Source organism: Culex pipiens, chromosome 3 (genome assembly GCF_016801865.2).
Source record: "Culex pipiens pallens isolate TS chromosome 3, TS_CPP_V2, whole genome shotgun sequence".
In the NCBI taxonomy this organism is placed as follows: Eukaryota; Metazoa; Arthropoda; class Insecta; order Diptera; family Culicidae; genus Culex; species Culex pipiens.
Window position 1 is genome coordinate 7804727 of NC_068939.1, and position 14905 is coordinate 7819631.

General features: G+C 40.1%; 2 protein-coding genes across 2 annotated transcripts in view; one reads left to right on the forward strand and one right to left on the reverse strand.

Annotated features, from left to right (window-relative positions):
* Nucleotides 1-14905, reverse strand: part of LOC120427452 (uncharacterized) — a 67120-nt gene that overhangs the window by 12179 nt on the left and 40036 nt on the right. The window contains exon 3 of the mRNA XM_039592322.2: nucleotides 14818-14888. Within this exon, the coding sequence (XP_039448256.1) occupies nucleotides 14818-14888 (71 nt within the window). The remainder of the gene's footprint in view (nucleotides 1-14817; nucleotides 14889-14905) is intronic.
* On the forward strand, nucleotides 148-14237 carry LOC120427460 (major surface-labeled trophozoite antigen 417-like). The gene is made up of 8 exons (XM_052709718.1): nucleotides 148-366; nucleotides 433-680; nucleotides 2864-3092; nucleotides 3151-3384; nucleotides 3451-3701; nucleotides 3767-3980; nucleotides 4057-4198; nucleotides 12577-14237. Exons 1-8 carry the CDS (start codon nucleotides 192-194, stop codon nucleotides 14165-14167), a joined length of 3084 nt encoding a protein of 1027 aa, XP_052565678.1. The 5' UTR covers nucleotides 148-191; the 3' UTR covers nucleotides 14168-14237.

The window sequence follows — 14905 nt, forward strand, 5'->3', positions numbered from 1 at the left end:
TCACTTATCTTTTGAGAGGTACTCTCGAGATGGTCAACAAATCAATCTTATCAAAGCTATTTTATCAATTCTAAATCTGTGCAAATTTGTTCTCAAAATACAAACACACTTCATGAAGTGGTATAAAACGGCTGTTCAAGACCGGTAGCTGGTCACTAGTGTGTAGTGCGTAAGATCGGTTGGTGTTCAAAATGTCTCCAAAAAGTGTAGTTTTAGTGGTAGTACTAAGCGTGTTCGGCTCTAGATCGGTGTCTGCTCTGAAGTGCTTCCAGTGTAACGGAGCAACCTGCACCAACGAGGCCACTTTGGGAAACGTAGTGCAATGTCCGGTTGGCGATCTAGTGTGCTTTTCCCAATTTAATGGATGTAAGAGGAAAATTCTTCAAGAAATTTACAAATACTCAAAGAAATCCTAACCCTTCCAAATCCTAGTTCTTCTAACGCGCCGCGGATGTTGGTCGGAGTTGGGAGGTGTAGTCTCGGTTGCTGATTGCACCGGAGGGAACTGTGCAGTTTGTCAGGTGGACTACTGCAACGGGCTGAGCCGAACCGATCACAGGTGTGTCTCTTGCACGTCGGCTGCATACGGACAGTGCATCAGCAATGCGCAGGGGCTCCCACCAAGGCAGTGTGAGGCGGCTTCGGTGGATTTGACGGAGGCGCAGTGTTATACGAGAATTGTGAGTTGTTTTTTTTCCGTACAGCTTAATTTACTGTTTAAGGGTATTTATTCAAAATATAAAGTGTATTCAAATAAAAAAAATCTCGCATTGGTTTTTAAAAGGACGTAAGAGCCTTTGGTTTTTCAAAAATGGTTAATAGCTTAATCTACACGTCCTTCAAATACCCAACGGAACCAATGCGCCATAGGTTCCGTTCTTATGTAGATAGGACCTAATGGAAAAGTATGCGAGAATTTTTAGATAAAATTAGAGTCGGTGGTAACGGTGGCGCTTACTTTTTGGCGGACATTTAAAGTCTTGTTCCGGTGGGCGTACTGAGCCTAATTCCCAAATAAGAGTTTGATTGGACTTTGAAGGTGCTGGTGCTTTGCATTTGAATTTAAAATGGGATATGGCCCGTAAAAAAGCATTATTACAAAAACACTATACATAATCCACCTTAAGATGGTTGATGTCTTCCTCGCATTGAGGTCGTAGAAGGAATCCTTCACTTTTGGGGCAATGACTGTCAATGATGATTCTGAATTCAGGGTCCAGAAAAAAGTAAATTGAAATGAAAATAAAAATCACGATATGTAAAATGCTTCTACAAACAACACAAAGAAACCCATTTTTTGATTGAAACATTCTGAATCAAGATTTGAATGATTTTGTTAAACAAACATGTCCGATCTGGAATGATGCCTTCCAGAGCCTTAATATACTTTTGATAGGGTTGTCAGATTTTAAATCTTTTCTATTCATTGGAAAGGTCGTTTGATTACCCATCCAACGATGGGTCGCTTGATAGATTCGGACAACTTTTTCATCAACATATCGGAGATCCGGCTTAGATAATGTATATAAAAACACTTAAGTGCTTAAAACTTTTGATAGGGTTGTTATCTAACTAACGGTGATCGCCGAAAAGACCCGGACATCATTTTCATCTAAATGTCTGAGATCCGGCTCCTCCTTGAATAAACAAAAACGAGAGCACGCAATGTAAACAATAACAAATACGTTTTGTTTGGTTGACCATTATGTGCATTTCCTCGAAGTTTGGTTGAATTTGGTTGCTGGAGTCTCGAGTTATAATTACAAATGTTTACGTTAGTCTAACTTGTACGTGCGTCAAACGCGTTCTGACCTGAAATCCCTTTGGCCAATTGTCGCACTTGCATTTATTTTCAGGCTGTGTCAAGATAGCACGACAAGATTGAAACTTCTTTCGTATGAAAAGTGACAACAATGCACGGAGTTTTTTCGGGTTTTGTTGAATATCTCAGGATTGAAATCGAATTTTGGGGATCTGTGAAGGTAAAAAGGTGAGGCAGTGTGAGCGGCACAAAATGGCGTCCTTAACTCAATATGGCCCTTTGTTTTAGGCTGGGCCACGCCTATTTTTCTATTTTCAGCTTAGTTCTTTTTTCTTCTAGCGCTCTTTTGAGTCTGCTTAGTGCTGCCAATTGTGATGAAATTTTAAGCGAACACTCACGAAAAGTAGCATTTATAGAGAAAGTTTCCTGGCATCACTGGCTCACTCCAACAGGCGCTGCTGCTGGTGTTGGTGGCCACCCTTTGTTCTTTATTTGCCTTCGCTTCTCGCTCAGTTTTCTTCAGCCTTCGATTGGAATGGGTCGTCAAAATGCAAACGTCAAAAGACTTGGCGCGTTTGTTTTTTTGATGGCGCTTGCTAATTATTTACATGTTTCGGGATTATTTTTCAAGTGACTGACTAACTAATGTTCAAAAGAACATGTTGCCGGTAGTTGGAAGCATTTTCATATCTTAAGCACTTTGAAACAGTTAGCGCAAGTGAAAAGATATTGATGGCGACTTTCATTCAGCAGTTAAGCTCTCATCTTGCGTGTGGATGTGTGTGCCAACGAAATGATGAGAAATGGTCTCGCAAAATTGAAGTTATGATCAAAAGTGCATTTAAAATTAAAATGCAAAGCGCCAGCTCCTGTAACGTCCAATCAAGCTCATATTTGGGGATAAGGCTCAGTACGCCTACGGAAATAAGCCCTTGAATGCCCACCAACAAATATTTTTTGTTATACATTCTACTCTAATGGTGTTTTGAAAACAAACCACGGTCCTCGCTTGTACCAATTAGACAGGAATCAAATTAATCTCGACAATTTGGAGACAAATCTTGCCAGGAAATAAAAAAAATCTCTTGGTTCTTAAATCAGATTGGCAGCACAACGGAACGTGGTTGCGTCGAATCGGAACGAACCTTGGAGGAGTGCACGAGCCCAACCTGCCAGACCTGTACCGGCAATGGATGCAACACCGCCGTATTCCCAGCTGGTCGGCAAATGTGCGTCTCGTGCAGTGGCGCCGCCGAATGTAACGCCCAGACCAATACCGAGTACTGCGCTCTGCCTTTTGATAGCTGCGTTACGCTGCAGCGGAGTGATGGTGAGGAGTTACTTGGAGATATTTGGATGCGGATCTAACTGATTATGATTTTTGATAGGAACTTATGTAAAAAGCTGCGAAGGTGCCATGGCGACCACGGATCAGACGTACTGCCAGGCTAATCCGGACAAATGTTCTTACTGTGGAATGAACGAATGTAACACGGCCGAGCTGAATACGGTCACAAGTCGGAAATGTTACCATTGCGAAGGAACCGGCTGTCTTCAGACCTCCGTGAATATTGAAACCTGTCACAACTCTGACGATGTTTGCTTCAGCATGTTTGATGGATGTACGACAAATATGCGATCACTTGCTAAGTTGTTAGTTTCAATCTCATTTTTATTCTTCCTGACAGTCAATCCGGTGCTTCGAGGGTGCAAATCTCAGCTCAGTCAAGCGGAAAAAGCTCAGTGCGAAGACGAAAATGATAAAAGTTGCCAGCTATGCGCGGACGACGTCTGCAATCTCGTCAGTCACGTGGACCACAAGTGCGAGTACTGCTCTTCAGTGTTTGACGCAAATTGCATCACCGCACCAAACAATCCGGTTCAGTGTCCAGCGCCTACTACCGAAGTCAGCGCCGATGCCCAGTGCTACACGAGAGTCGTAAGTCAACCTCAATGCTCTTTGACATTTGAACAAATTCTACAACCGCCTGCTTCGCCCTCCAGATTGGTTCCGTCACGGAGCGTGGCTGTCTTGGATCGGCCACCGATGCGCTGGAATGCGACTCGACGGAAAATTGCCAAACGTGTGCCATCGAGAATGGGGCAGCCTGCAACAAGGCCATCTTCCCGACGGATCGAATCCGGTGCGTGGTCGGAAATACCGCCGATCACTACTGTCCAAATCCGGCCGATAGCTGCGTCCAGATTGCCAACAATGGTAACGATGGGGTCACCGTACCTTGGGCGTTCTGTGCGGAAGTTAATGTTTTTTCACGTTTTGCTCGTTTTCGCAGGGGCAATCATCACTAAAAAGTGCCAGTCATCGATGACGGCCGCGGAAGTGTCCTTCTGCGAGGCCAACAGCAACAAGTGCGACTTCTGCTGGGCCAACAACTGCAACCAGCAGGCCATCACGTTCAATTATCTCGAGTGTTTGTGAGTATAGCGATTTATCGGTGTGGGATTTCTGTTTATCGGTTATTTGTCGAAATCAGCTCAATATTTGCGGGCGCTTTGGTAGTTTGTTTAAATTGATTTTATCAAGGGTTTGTTTGCTCGAAACAATAACATAGTAGGCGATTGATTCATCACAAAATTTTCCTCGATTTGATTTCATTTTTTTTTTGTCTTGTAACCCTCTAATGCCCAATTCTCTTTTCGATTTATTTTTTATTTTTTCCTTGTTCCGTGGTCATTTTGAACAACTTTTGTTCTACGAGAAACTTCGATTCTTTTGTTTTATGTTTATCTTGTTTCCTTTTTATTATTATCATTTGCGATGTTTAGGTTATGTCATTACTTTTTGCCTGTATAATTATTTAATATTTTTTTTTGTTTTTTTGCAAGTTTTTTCTAACATTTTAAAGGTTTTTCTTCCCAATACTTTTTTAAGATCAAAACTTGGTTGAAAAATTGATTTTAGGCGATTTTTTTTTAAAACGAAGCCCGCCTAGAAGCTTGAATGTATTGTAGAGGGTAACTTTTGTGCCATTAGGGTGTAATAACATAATTAATTTTCCAGCACAGCACTTTTTCAGTTCCTTTTGGGGTCCTAATCACCCTCCCAAAATTTGGGAACAATTGGTTTTGTCTTCGCTTTGCGCAAAGCGATTGAAATTTGTATGGAAATTACTATGGGAAAACGTACTTTTTTGTATTTCGATTTTTTAAATTTTCACGTTTCACGGTATAATAAAACCCAGCACATAAAAAGTTGCGCTGAAATGTGCTCTACAACTTTCCCGAAGAAAGTATGGTGCTAAAATGCTTCTGAAAAATGATATAGAGTTTTTCAGAAAAAAAGATAAAACGATGTCTTGAAAATCACTTTATTTGCCAACACTGCCATAGCACACGCTGTGGGTGGTGTTCAGTCGGGGCTTTTCTTTCTCCTTGTTTGTCTGTGGTTTAGAAAGAAAATGTTTTCTGATAGTTTCTTTATAAAATTGGAAGTAATATTCTAAACACATTTTTTACGTAACCACCGTTATTCTACAATGTGACGTAAGCGCCAAATTGTGAGATTTTATAGCTTTCAGTGGCAATAAAAATATAATTGATGTTTCTTCAATGTGGACAAATTATTTTTATGATGGTTCATTTTTTTCATAAATTATGTTACTTATTTGAGAATCTGCGTTTTGCTTAACATGACGTAACTTTGTTTACAAACTAACATTGGGGTCATTGACATTGTTTTACTTGAATTACATTTAAAACATTTATTTTATGTCATGATCAGAACAGTAATATTACAGTGCGAAAACCAAGATTCAATTTTCATAATACTGTGTTTGTATACGTGAGTTTTTGTGTGATCTTGTGTGCGTAAGATTGGGCTTAAAAGCTTTGAAGGGTTAGATCAGCTGTTCGATTCCCTTTTTTTAAGTTGAGAAACGTTGAGTTTTTTTCTGTAAGGTGGTTTGAGAAGTGATATCTGTGCCAGCATGAAAAAAAGAACAAAAAAGCAAAGCAATCCACTTTAACGACCCCCGGGTCTTTTGTGAGCTCCAGTGTTGAAAATCTGACGTCATTCGGTCAAGAAACGATCAAAGTATACTCAGAGGGCCTTTCTTCAGGCAATCGTTATTCGCTCGAAGTGATTTTTTTTCAACCTTGGTGAGCTCTGTTGCAAGTTTCTGCTCATTTCTAGGCGTCCGAAGGTTATGTGTGGTGAGTCACCCAAAACCTCTTTTACGCAAATGGACCGACGTTTTACTTCCCCATCCGATAGAAGGCCAGGAGGATAAGGCAGGAATCGAACCCGCGCACTACAGCAACTTAGGGATCGGCAGCCGAAGCCACTTACCACCGCGCCACGAGGCCCTGATAAAAAGAAACGGTTGAGAAAAAAATTATTACGTTCAGATTTTCAAATTCCGTTTATTAACCACGTGCGACCGAAACTTCCGAAAATGTTATTCCAGGAAGTTCTTTAATGCGCATTTCATCTTCATCTTGTGTAAAACTTCAAATGAAGGTTTGCTTCCAAAATGTTTTGGGAAGTTTATTGAGCAGGTGTATGCCGGGATTTGAATTCAAGGCAAAGTTTCATATGGGTAATTCTCTACCAACTCACACGAAATCGGGAAAAGTTGCCCCGACCCCTCTTCGATTTGCGTGAAACTTTGTCCTTAGGGGTAATTTTTGTCCCTGATCACGAATCCGAGGTCCGTTTTTTGATATCTCGTGACGGAGGGGCGGTACGACCCCTTCCATTTTTGAACATGCGAAACAAGAGGTGTTTTTCAATAATTTGCAGACTGAAACGGTGATGAGATTGAAATTTGGTGTCAAAGGGACTTTTATGTAAAATGGAAGGGGTCGTACCGCCCCTCCGTCACGAGATATCAAAAAACGGACCTCAGATTCGTGATCAGGGACAAAAGTTATCCCTTAGGACAAAGTTTCACGCAAATCGAAGAGGGGTCGGGGCAACTGCTGTGTGAGTTGGCGGAGAATTACCCATATGCAACATAAAATTTAAAACAATTAAAATGGTACGTTGATTTTTTTCTTTTTTTATCATGAACAAGCCTTACCCGGCAAACTTCGTCCTGCCCTTTTTTTGGTTTCCTAACGTTTCTTGCTTGTTCGCTAATTCATCCTCCTGTGATCAAAATATGATTTTACGCAGCTTTTCCCATACAATCTGCAGATTTTCCGGAATCGGTTCCAGAGTGGCCAAAGTTGTCACTTTTTGGCGTAGAAACCTTCCTTGGACTTATATGAGGACCGGCCCGTGGCTTAATGGCTACGGCTCCCGCCTCATAAGCGGAAGGTTCCGGGTTCGATTGCCGACCGGTCTCGTTGAAATTATTTGACTATAATTGAACTTTGAATATGAACAAAAAACGCATGAAATCAGGTGGGATTCGAACTCACACCTTTGGATTGGTAATCAGATGCTCTAGCCACTCGGCCACCGAGGGGTTAACACCCCTTGAGTGAATTAATCCGTAGTGGTGAAATAATGTCACAAGGTCATTTACTAAATAATACAACAATCCCTCTCCCAACGATTCCCCTACACACACACCACACACCATATTCTATAAATAACTCGAAGTGGTTGGTACGGTATGTCCCCACTTCTTCTTCTTCCCCTGATGATTCCATGAAATGTGGGTTCCGTTCATAGAATCTGTCTCTTGCGGTTAATGCAACGCAGTAGGCCGGGCCGCTTTAGTGAGTGTAATACATTTCGGGGGTTCTCGAAAGTACTGCAATCATTAATAATGACAAGAAAGAACTCAAGGCGTAATCTAACCATAAGTTCTTCCCGGATGCTTTCTTCGGACTGGCTGCGCTTGTGTTCGATTAGATTAGATTAGATTAAAAACCTTCCTTGGACTTATATGAACCCAACGCAACAAAGAGCACATCGAACGTTCCGTGTTGAATTGATTCGCGTTCGAACAAAACAGTCGAATTTTTTTATATATATAAATATAGATTGAACCATTTTATATGATTATTTTACAGTCGATGTTCAAACATTTGGCGTTTAGATCTCATTGAAAAATAAAATCGGCAAGGCTTTTGCCAAAACCGTATTGCTTGAACTAAAATACCGTGATAAGTAAGATCTTATAAAATTAGGCTGAAATTTCCCTGAAAACCACAAAATAAAAATGTCGGTTACGTCATGTTAAGCAAAACGCAGATTCTCAAATAAGTAACATAATTTATGAAAAAAATGAACCATCATAAAAATAATTTGTCCACATTGAACAAACATCAATTATATTTTTATTGCCACTGAAAGCTATAAAATCTCACAATTTGGCGCTTACGTCACATTGTAGAATAACGGTGGTTACGTAAAAAATGTGTTTAGAATATTACTTCCAATTTTATAAAGAAACTATCAGAAAACATTTTCTTTCTAAACCACAGACAAACAAGGAGAAAGAAAAGCCCCGACTGAACACCACCCACAGCGTGTGCTATGGCAGTGTTGGCAAATAAAGTGATTTTCAAGACATCGTTTTATCTTTTTTTCTGAAAAACTCTATATCATTTTTCAGAAGCATTTTAGCACCATACTTTCTTCGGGAAAGTTGTAGAGCACATTTCAGCGCAACTTTTTATGTGCTGGGTTTTATTATACCGTGAAACGTGAAAATTTAAAAAATCGAAATACAAAAAAGTACGTTTTCCCATAGTAATTTCCATACAAATTTCAATCGCTTTGCGCAAAGCGAAGACAAAACCAATCGTTCCCAAATTTTGGGAGGGTGATTAGGACCCCAAAAGGAACTGAAAAAGTGCTGTGCCCATCAAATTGGGCCATCTTTCATTTTTTCCATACAACGATATTACACCCTATTGTGCCATATTTAAGCGTATTTGGTAAAGATAACTTTTTAGGATTAAAATTTACTTCTTCGATTCCTTCACATAATGTGAAGGGCATCAAATTTGCTATGAGGATCTCCCTTTTAGAAAGATTTGAATAAAATCAGGGGCAACTGCAGAAAAAATCAATAAAAATGGTTGGGACAATTGTCCGATTTTTTTCCATATTGATTTCACCCTTGAGAAATACCATTCAGCTTGTGGAGCGAGGTATTGAAATCCTCCCCCAGATAACCACTGAAGTCGTGGAAAAGCGGGACATTGGCTAAGCTGCAAAAAATCGGAATTTTTTCTTTAAACAGTCAAGATTTACAATTCATATCTTGAAGTTTTAGAGATTTCGTAAAAAAGGTTATCGTAAACCAGAGTAACAATTATAGGTAAAAGACTTTTTTTTGCAAAATTAAAATATGAAATAAATACGAACGAAATTCTATGGAATTGTATGGAAGTGGTAGAAAGAGTATTCAAAGTACCTTAAGAATTATTTTTAAACAAATTTTAAAAAGTTTAAAAGTTTGATAACTATAATTATGCAAACATTTATTAATAATATTATTCCAATAATCTCGCATTTTCAGATTATTTTGACAATAAAAAATTGCAACATTAAGCAATTTTCTACAATTTTTGTTTGTTGTTTAATTGCCTTAAACTTTGTAAGGGCCTTCCCTATTACAAAAGAAGCCATTTTGCGTGATTGGTTTATCCATATAAGTTTTCATAAAAAAAATACAGCTATCCACGTTAGAATTGTACTTAATTTAGGTAACCTCGATGTTTGGAATCTGTATCGAAATTTTTTATTCAACACTTCATAAAAACAGTGTTGCCATTTGAATAAAAAATATTTCCTTTAAAATGGGGGAAAAATGTCTTCATTTTCAAATTGTTACAAAAAAAATAAAATCTAAATCAGAAAGTACATCACATAAATTTTGATATCGTGCACTGTTTTCAAGTTAAATCAACTAAAACTTGTTTTTTTTTGTTAATAACATAACTTTTACTATACCTGTTAAAGTCAAAAGTGTCAAAACGTAACTGTATCGTAAAACTTTCATAGCCTTATGTTTTTTTTAAATTAAGAACATAACCCATGCACTTAAAAATATTTTTATTCAAGAAATAAAAAAAAAAAATTACATTGAAAGTCACGCACATTTTAATTTAAAAATCACCGCTTTTTTTGCGATACAGAGAAAAATATTTTGCCTTCCTCACCTTACTGAGGAAAGGCTATAAAATCACTCAAAAATTGAACTTCTCAATTAGACCTCCTAGACCCACCTTCATGTATACCTATCGACTCAGAATCATATTCTGAGCAAATGTCTGTGTGTGTGGTGGGATGTTGATCAAAAAATTGTCACTCGATTATCTCGACATTGGCTGAACCGATTTTGTCCGTTTTGGCGTCATTCGATCCGTAATAGGGTCCCATAAGTCGCTATTAAAAATTATGCAGTTTAGTTAAGTACTTCAAAAGTAATGCTAAAAAAACGATTTTAACAAAAGTCCGGAAGATTGTAAAAAGAGTGGTTTTTGTAAGAAACCCCGGCATGTTATACATTTTTAGAAAGGTATTTAAAAGACCTTTCCAACGCGACCAAAACATTGAAGATCTCACAACCCTATTAAAAGTTATTAGCACTTAAGTGTCATTTATGTACTTTTTGGAAGCCGGATCTCGAATATCATGATGAAAACGTTGTCCGAATCTATCATGCGACCTGTCGTTGGATAGGTAATCAAAAGACCTTTCCAACGCGATCAATACATTGAAGATCTGACAACCCTATCAAAAGTTATAAGCACTTAAGTGTTATTTATACACTTTTTGGAGGCCAGATCTCAGATACTTTGATGAAAACGTCGTCCAAATATATCATGCGTAAGTGCCCTGAAATATGAAGATCTGACTACCCAATCTGATGGTATGAACAATGAGTCAAATTGATAGAACATTTAGAGGTACACCCTATTGTGTCTATTTTGGATAGCATTACCCTTCAAATGTGAGGAAGGCACCAACCACCTAAGGGTGGATTAAGTAACGTTTTTTTTTAATTTTTCCAGTAACGATTTTTTCAATCGTAAATATCTTGGATTCAAATTAATAGAATTTTTTAGAGAAATATATTTTTGAAGATGGTCAAGCTTGGTTTGACTTTAACAGGTTAAAAAAGCCAAGTTATCAAAAACTTTTTATTGGTGGATATGGATCTAAAACGGTGCATGATATCAAAATTTATAGAAAGAATTTTTCGATTGGATATTTAATTTTCGATTTTTGCCTTCCTCATTGAGGAAAGGCTATAATCCTGCTCTAAAAATGAACTTTGTATAAAAACGTCGTAGACCCACCTTCATGTATACATATCGACTCAGAATCGAAAACTGAACAAATGTCTGTGTGTATGTGTGTGTGTATGTGTGTGTATGTGTGTGTGTGTGTGTGTGTGTGTGTGTATGTATGTATGTGACCAACAAACTAGCTCATGTTTCTCGGCACTGGCTGAACCGATTTGACCCGAACCTGTTGCATTCGACTTGGTTTAGGGTCCCATAAATCGAGTTTTATACAGATTGAAGTTTCGATAAGTAGTTCAAAAGTTATGTATAAAAATGTGTTTTCACATATATCCGGATCTCACTTTAATGTATGTAAACTATGTCCGGATCCACTATCCGACCCATCCTTGGTTAGGTTATCAAAAGACCTTTTCAACGAGTCCAAAACATTGAAGATCTGGCAACCCTGTCTCAAGATATGGCCACTTAAGTGATATTGATGTACTTTTTGGAAGCCGGATCTCACTTAAATGTATGTAAACAATGTCCGGATCCACCATCCGACCTATCGTTGGTAAGATTATCAAAAGACCTTTCCAAAAAGTCCAAAACATTGAAGATCTGGCAACCCTGTCTCGAGATATGGCCACTTAAGTGATATTTATGTACTTTTTTATTCCGGATCTAAAAAATAGATGAAATTTGTGTACAGCTATTGTTGGTAATGAGTGAGGAAGGCTCCAACCACATAGGTGGATTAAGTTAGTTTGGTTTTTGATTACATCTTAAAACGAAGCTAATTTTTTATTTTTGACCATATTTTCCAAAAATTAACAACTTGAGTCATAGCTCAAAAGATGGTATTTTTTGCCGTAGGTCTTGCAAATTTGTCTCAGATGCGATTTTGGCGCTTTCAAAAATAATTTCAAAAGAATAATATTGATAGTTTAAAAGCATTAAATTATTCTTTGTGTTTTTTATGTGAGTGCAGTGAAACAAATTTAAAATTAACTGATTGTTTGGTGATTGAAAAGGTCTATTTTTGTACTTGAGAAGTTTCCTTACTGAGGTAAGGTTATAATCCTGCTCTAAAAATGAAATTTCCACAGAAAGCTCGTATACCTACCTTCATGTATACCTATCAACTCAGAATCGAAAACTGAACAAATGTCTGAACTGATTTTGTCGCATTCGACTTGGTTTAGGATCCTATTCGTCGCTATTGAATTGTTTGAGGTTTTGATAAGTAGTTCAAAAGTTATGTATAACAATGTGTTACCTCATATTTTCGGAAGTTGAATAAATGGCCGGAATCGCACCAAATATCATCACGTATATATCGTTGGATTGTTATTCTCACTTATCTATATGAAAACTATGTTCGGATCAATCATCTGACCTATCGTTGCATAGGTTATTTAACACCTAAACTCCCAAGCTCGAGAAAAAAGGGGGAATCTGTATGGAAATTCCCCCATTTTCCCGAGCTTGGGAGTTTAGGTGTTAAAGGCCTTCCAAACAATCTCTTTTTTGTGACCCATTTTTGGTAAAGAGTGAGGAAGGCACCCACCACATAATTTGATTAGTTTTGTTGATGTTCAGAAACATGTTTGTCAAGTAGAACCAACACTTCTTTATATTTTTTCAAACCCTCACAGCTCCTGCGAATCAACAGTGGACGGTCACTGCACCACGAACCCGTCGGCCATCACCACCGTAGATCACTGCACCACGTGCGCAACGCTCTTCTCCACCTCGACCAACGCCCTGAAACGTGGCTGCCTCCAAAGTCTGACCGCCGCGGAACAGGCCCAATGTGCCGCCGGAGATTCCTCCTGTTCGACCTGCACGACAAACCGTTGCAACGGAGTCGTATTCCCGGCGGATCGTCTCTCCTGTTACAGTTGCGCCCAAGGGGAGTGTCACTCGCATGACGGGATCAGCGTGGAGTATTGTGGGCATTACAGTCAAGGTGATAGCTGCGTAACTCGGTTGGATTCCAGCGGGACGGTGACCTGGATGGGTTGTTTGAGTTCGTTGAGTAGTGCTGATGTGACCACTTGCAACGGGAATGCAAATCTTTGTAGAAAGTGCTCGACGGCGAATTGTAACGAACCGGGGAAGGTCTTGGCCAGTGGAAGTTGCATTCAGTGTGATAGCTCGAATGAAGGGGGTTGCGTTGGGCGAGCGTCTACGTTCGATGCTGAACCTTGTAACGATCCAACGAATACAAAGTGCTACACCATGATGATATCCGGGAAGATTGTCCGGGGTTGTGTCAGCGATCTGATATCGACAGATAAGACCAAGTGCACGTTGGGCCAGGACTGCCATCAGTGCGATGCGACCACGCAAAAGTGCAACACGGACATCTACCCGACGACCAGGCTGGCTTGTTACACGTGTCTGCAACCGCCGTGCAATAACCATGAAGCGGTATCGCTGGACTACTGCCAAGCGTACGTGAGCGATGAACGCTGCGTGACCATCACGGATCAATCCTCCGGAAGACCGATTCGTATGGGATGCAAGAGTGGGTTGACGACCTCGGAACAGTCTACCTGTTCTGCAAGTAGTGCAAACTGTAAGCAGTGTGCTGATTCCGGTTGCAACGACCCGTCAAACTACGCTGGAGCGTCAAGCTGCGTCCAGTGCATCAGCTCAACGGATCCGGATTGCGTCGAGGCAGCGTCCAACTTTGTTGTTCAACCTTGTAACGATCCCCAGAACTTTGCCTGCTACTCGCGACTGACTTCAACCGGTGCAACCGAACGAGGCTGCTTCAGCGATCTGGACTCAACGTCCAAGACCCGCTGTCAAGCCGGCACCGACTGCCGAATGTGCAGCACCCGGGCCCGGTGCAACTCGCTAGAGTTCCCCACCCAGATCAAGTGCTTCCAGTGTGACTCCACAACCACGCCCGAATGTAAGAACGCCCAACTTGGCACACCCTCGAACTGTCCGGCGTACAACACGGCCAACAAGTGCTTCACCGTGGTCCAGGAAAACGGAGACACGGTCCGGAAGTGTGGCACCGGAACTCGTGACGCGACCTGCGGATCGTCAAAGTCGTGCGAGCAGTGTCTGTTCAATGGCTGTAACAAGCGAGTTTCGACGGCAATCGTGCCGACCATTATTCCGGAACCTGAAATCGTTCCGATCAAGAGTTCCGCCAACGGAAGGTTCGTCGTCGGGGGTAATTTGGCGATGCTCATCGTCGTGGCAGTGCGAGTTATTTTGATGCGTTGATGAAGAGAGAGTTGGGCGAAGAAGTGACGATGTGACATCATTCAATAAATGTGAGATGAATTATGACTAATTTCGTCGTTCCCACCACACCGGCTCGAAGTGTTGCGAGTCGGCAAACGGTAATAATGTGAAAACGTCCCACTTTGGCCCTTTTGAGTAGTCTAATAAAGTGTGAATGAGAGTGGCACGAATCGTCTGCGTTGAAGAAGTTTTGAACCACGTGATTTCAAATCTTTAACATAATTTGTTGTTTTTCAAAAATTATAAACAAACTAATGTGAAAGGTATATTTTAGCATCATAAAAACCAGTATAAACTTCAATTTTGCCATTCATCTTAAAATAGCTCCATAAATCACATGACTCGCACTAATGATCCAAACGGCCTACTATTCAAACAGATTAACGACTTCCAAAACCTGATACAAAGTCATAACCTCCCGTCCAAACCACTCACATAACTGCCGTCCGTTATCAATGTCATATTATGCAACCTCCTCCAACTTGCTAACGTTCTCATCAGCCGTCAGTGCAGCAGTGGCATCGAAGACCCTGACGAGCTATCATCAAAACTGATAGCTACCAACGCTCCCATAATTCTCCCATCGTCAAACAAAAGCAAAACAAACAATCATAAACCGAAACACTTACCCGGTGCGGATACGCCAAATGCCACGAGACGTTGAAAGTGCTTCCGGCCAGGAATGACGTTTTCAATGAACCTGAAAAGTGGAAATCA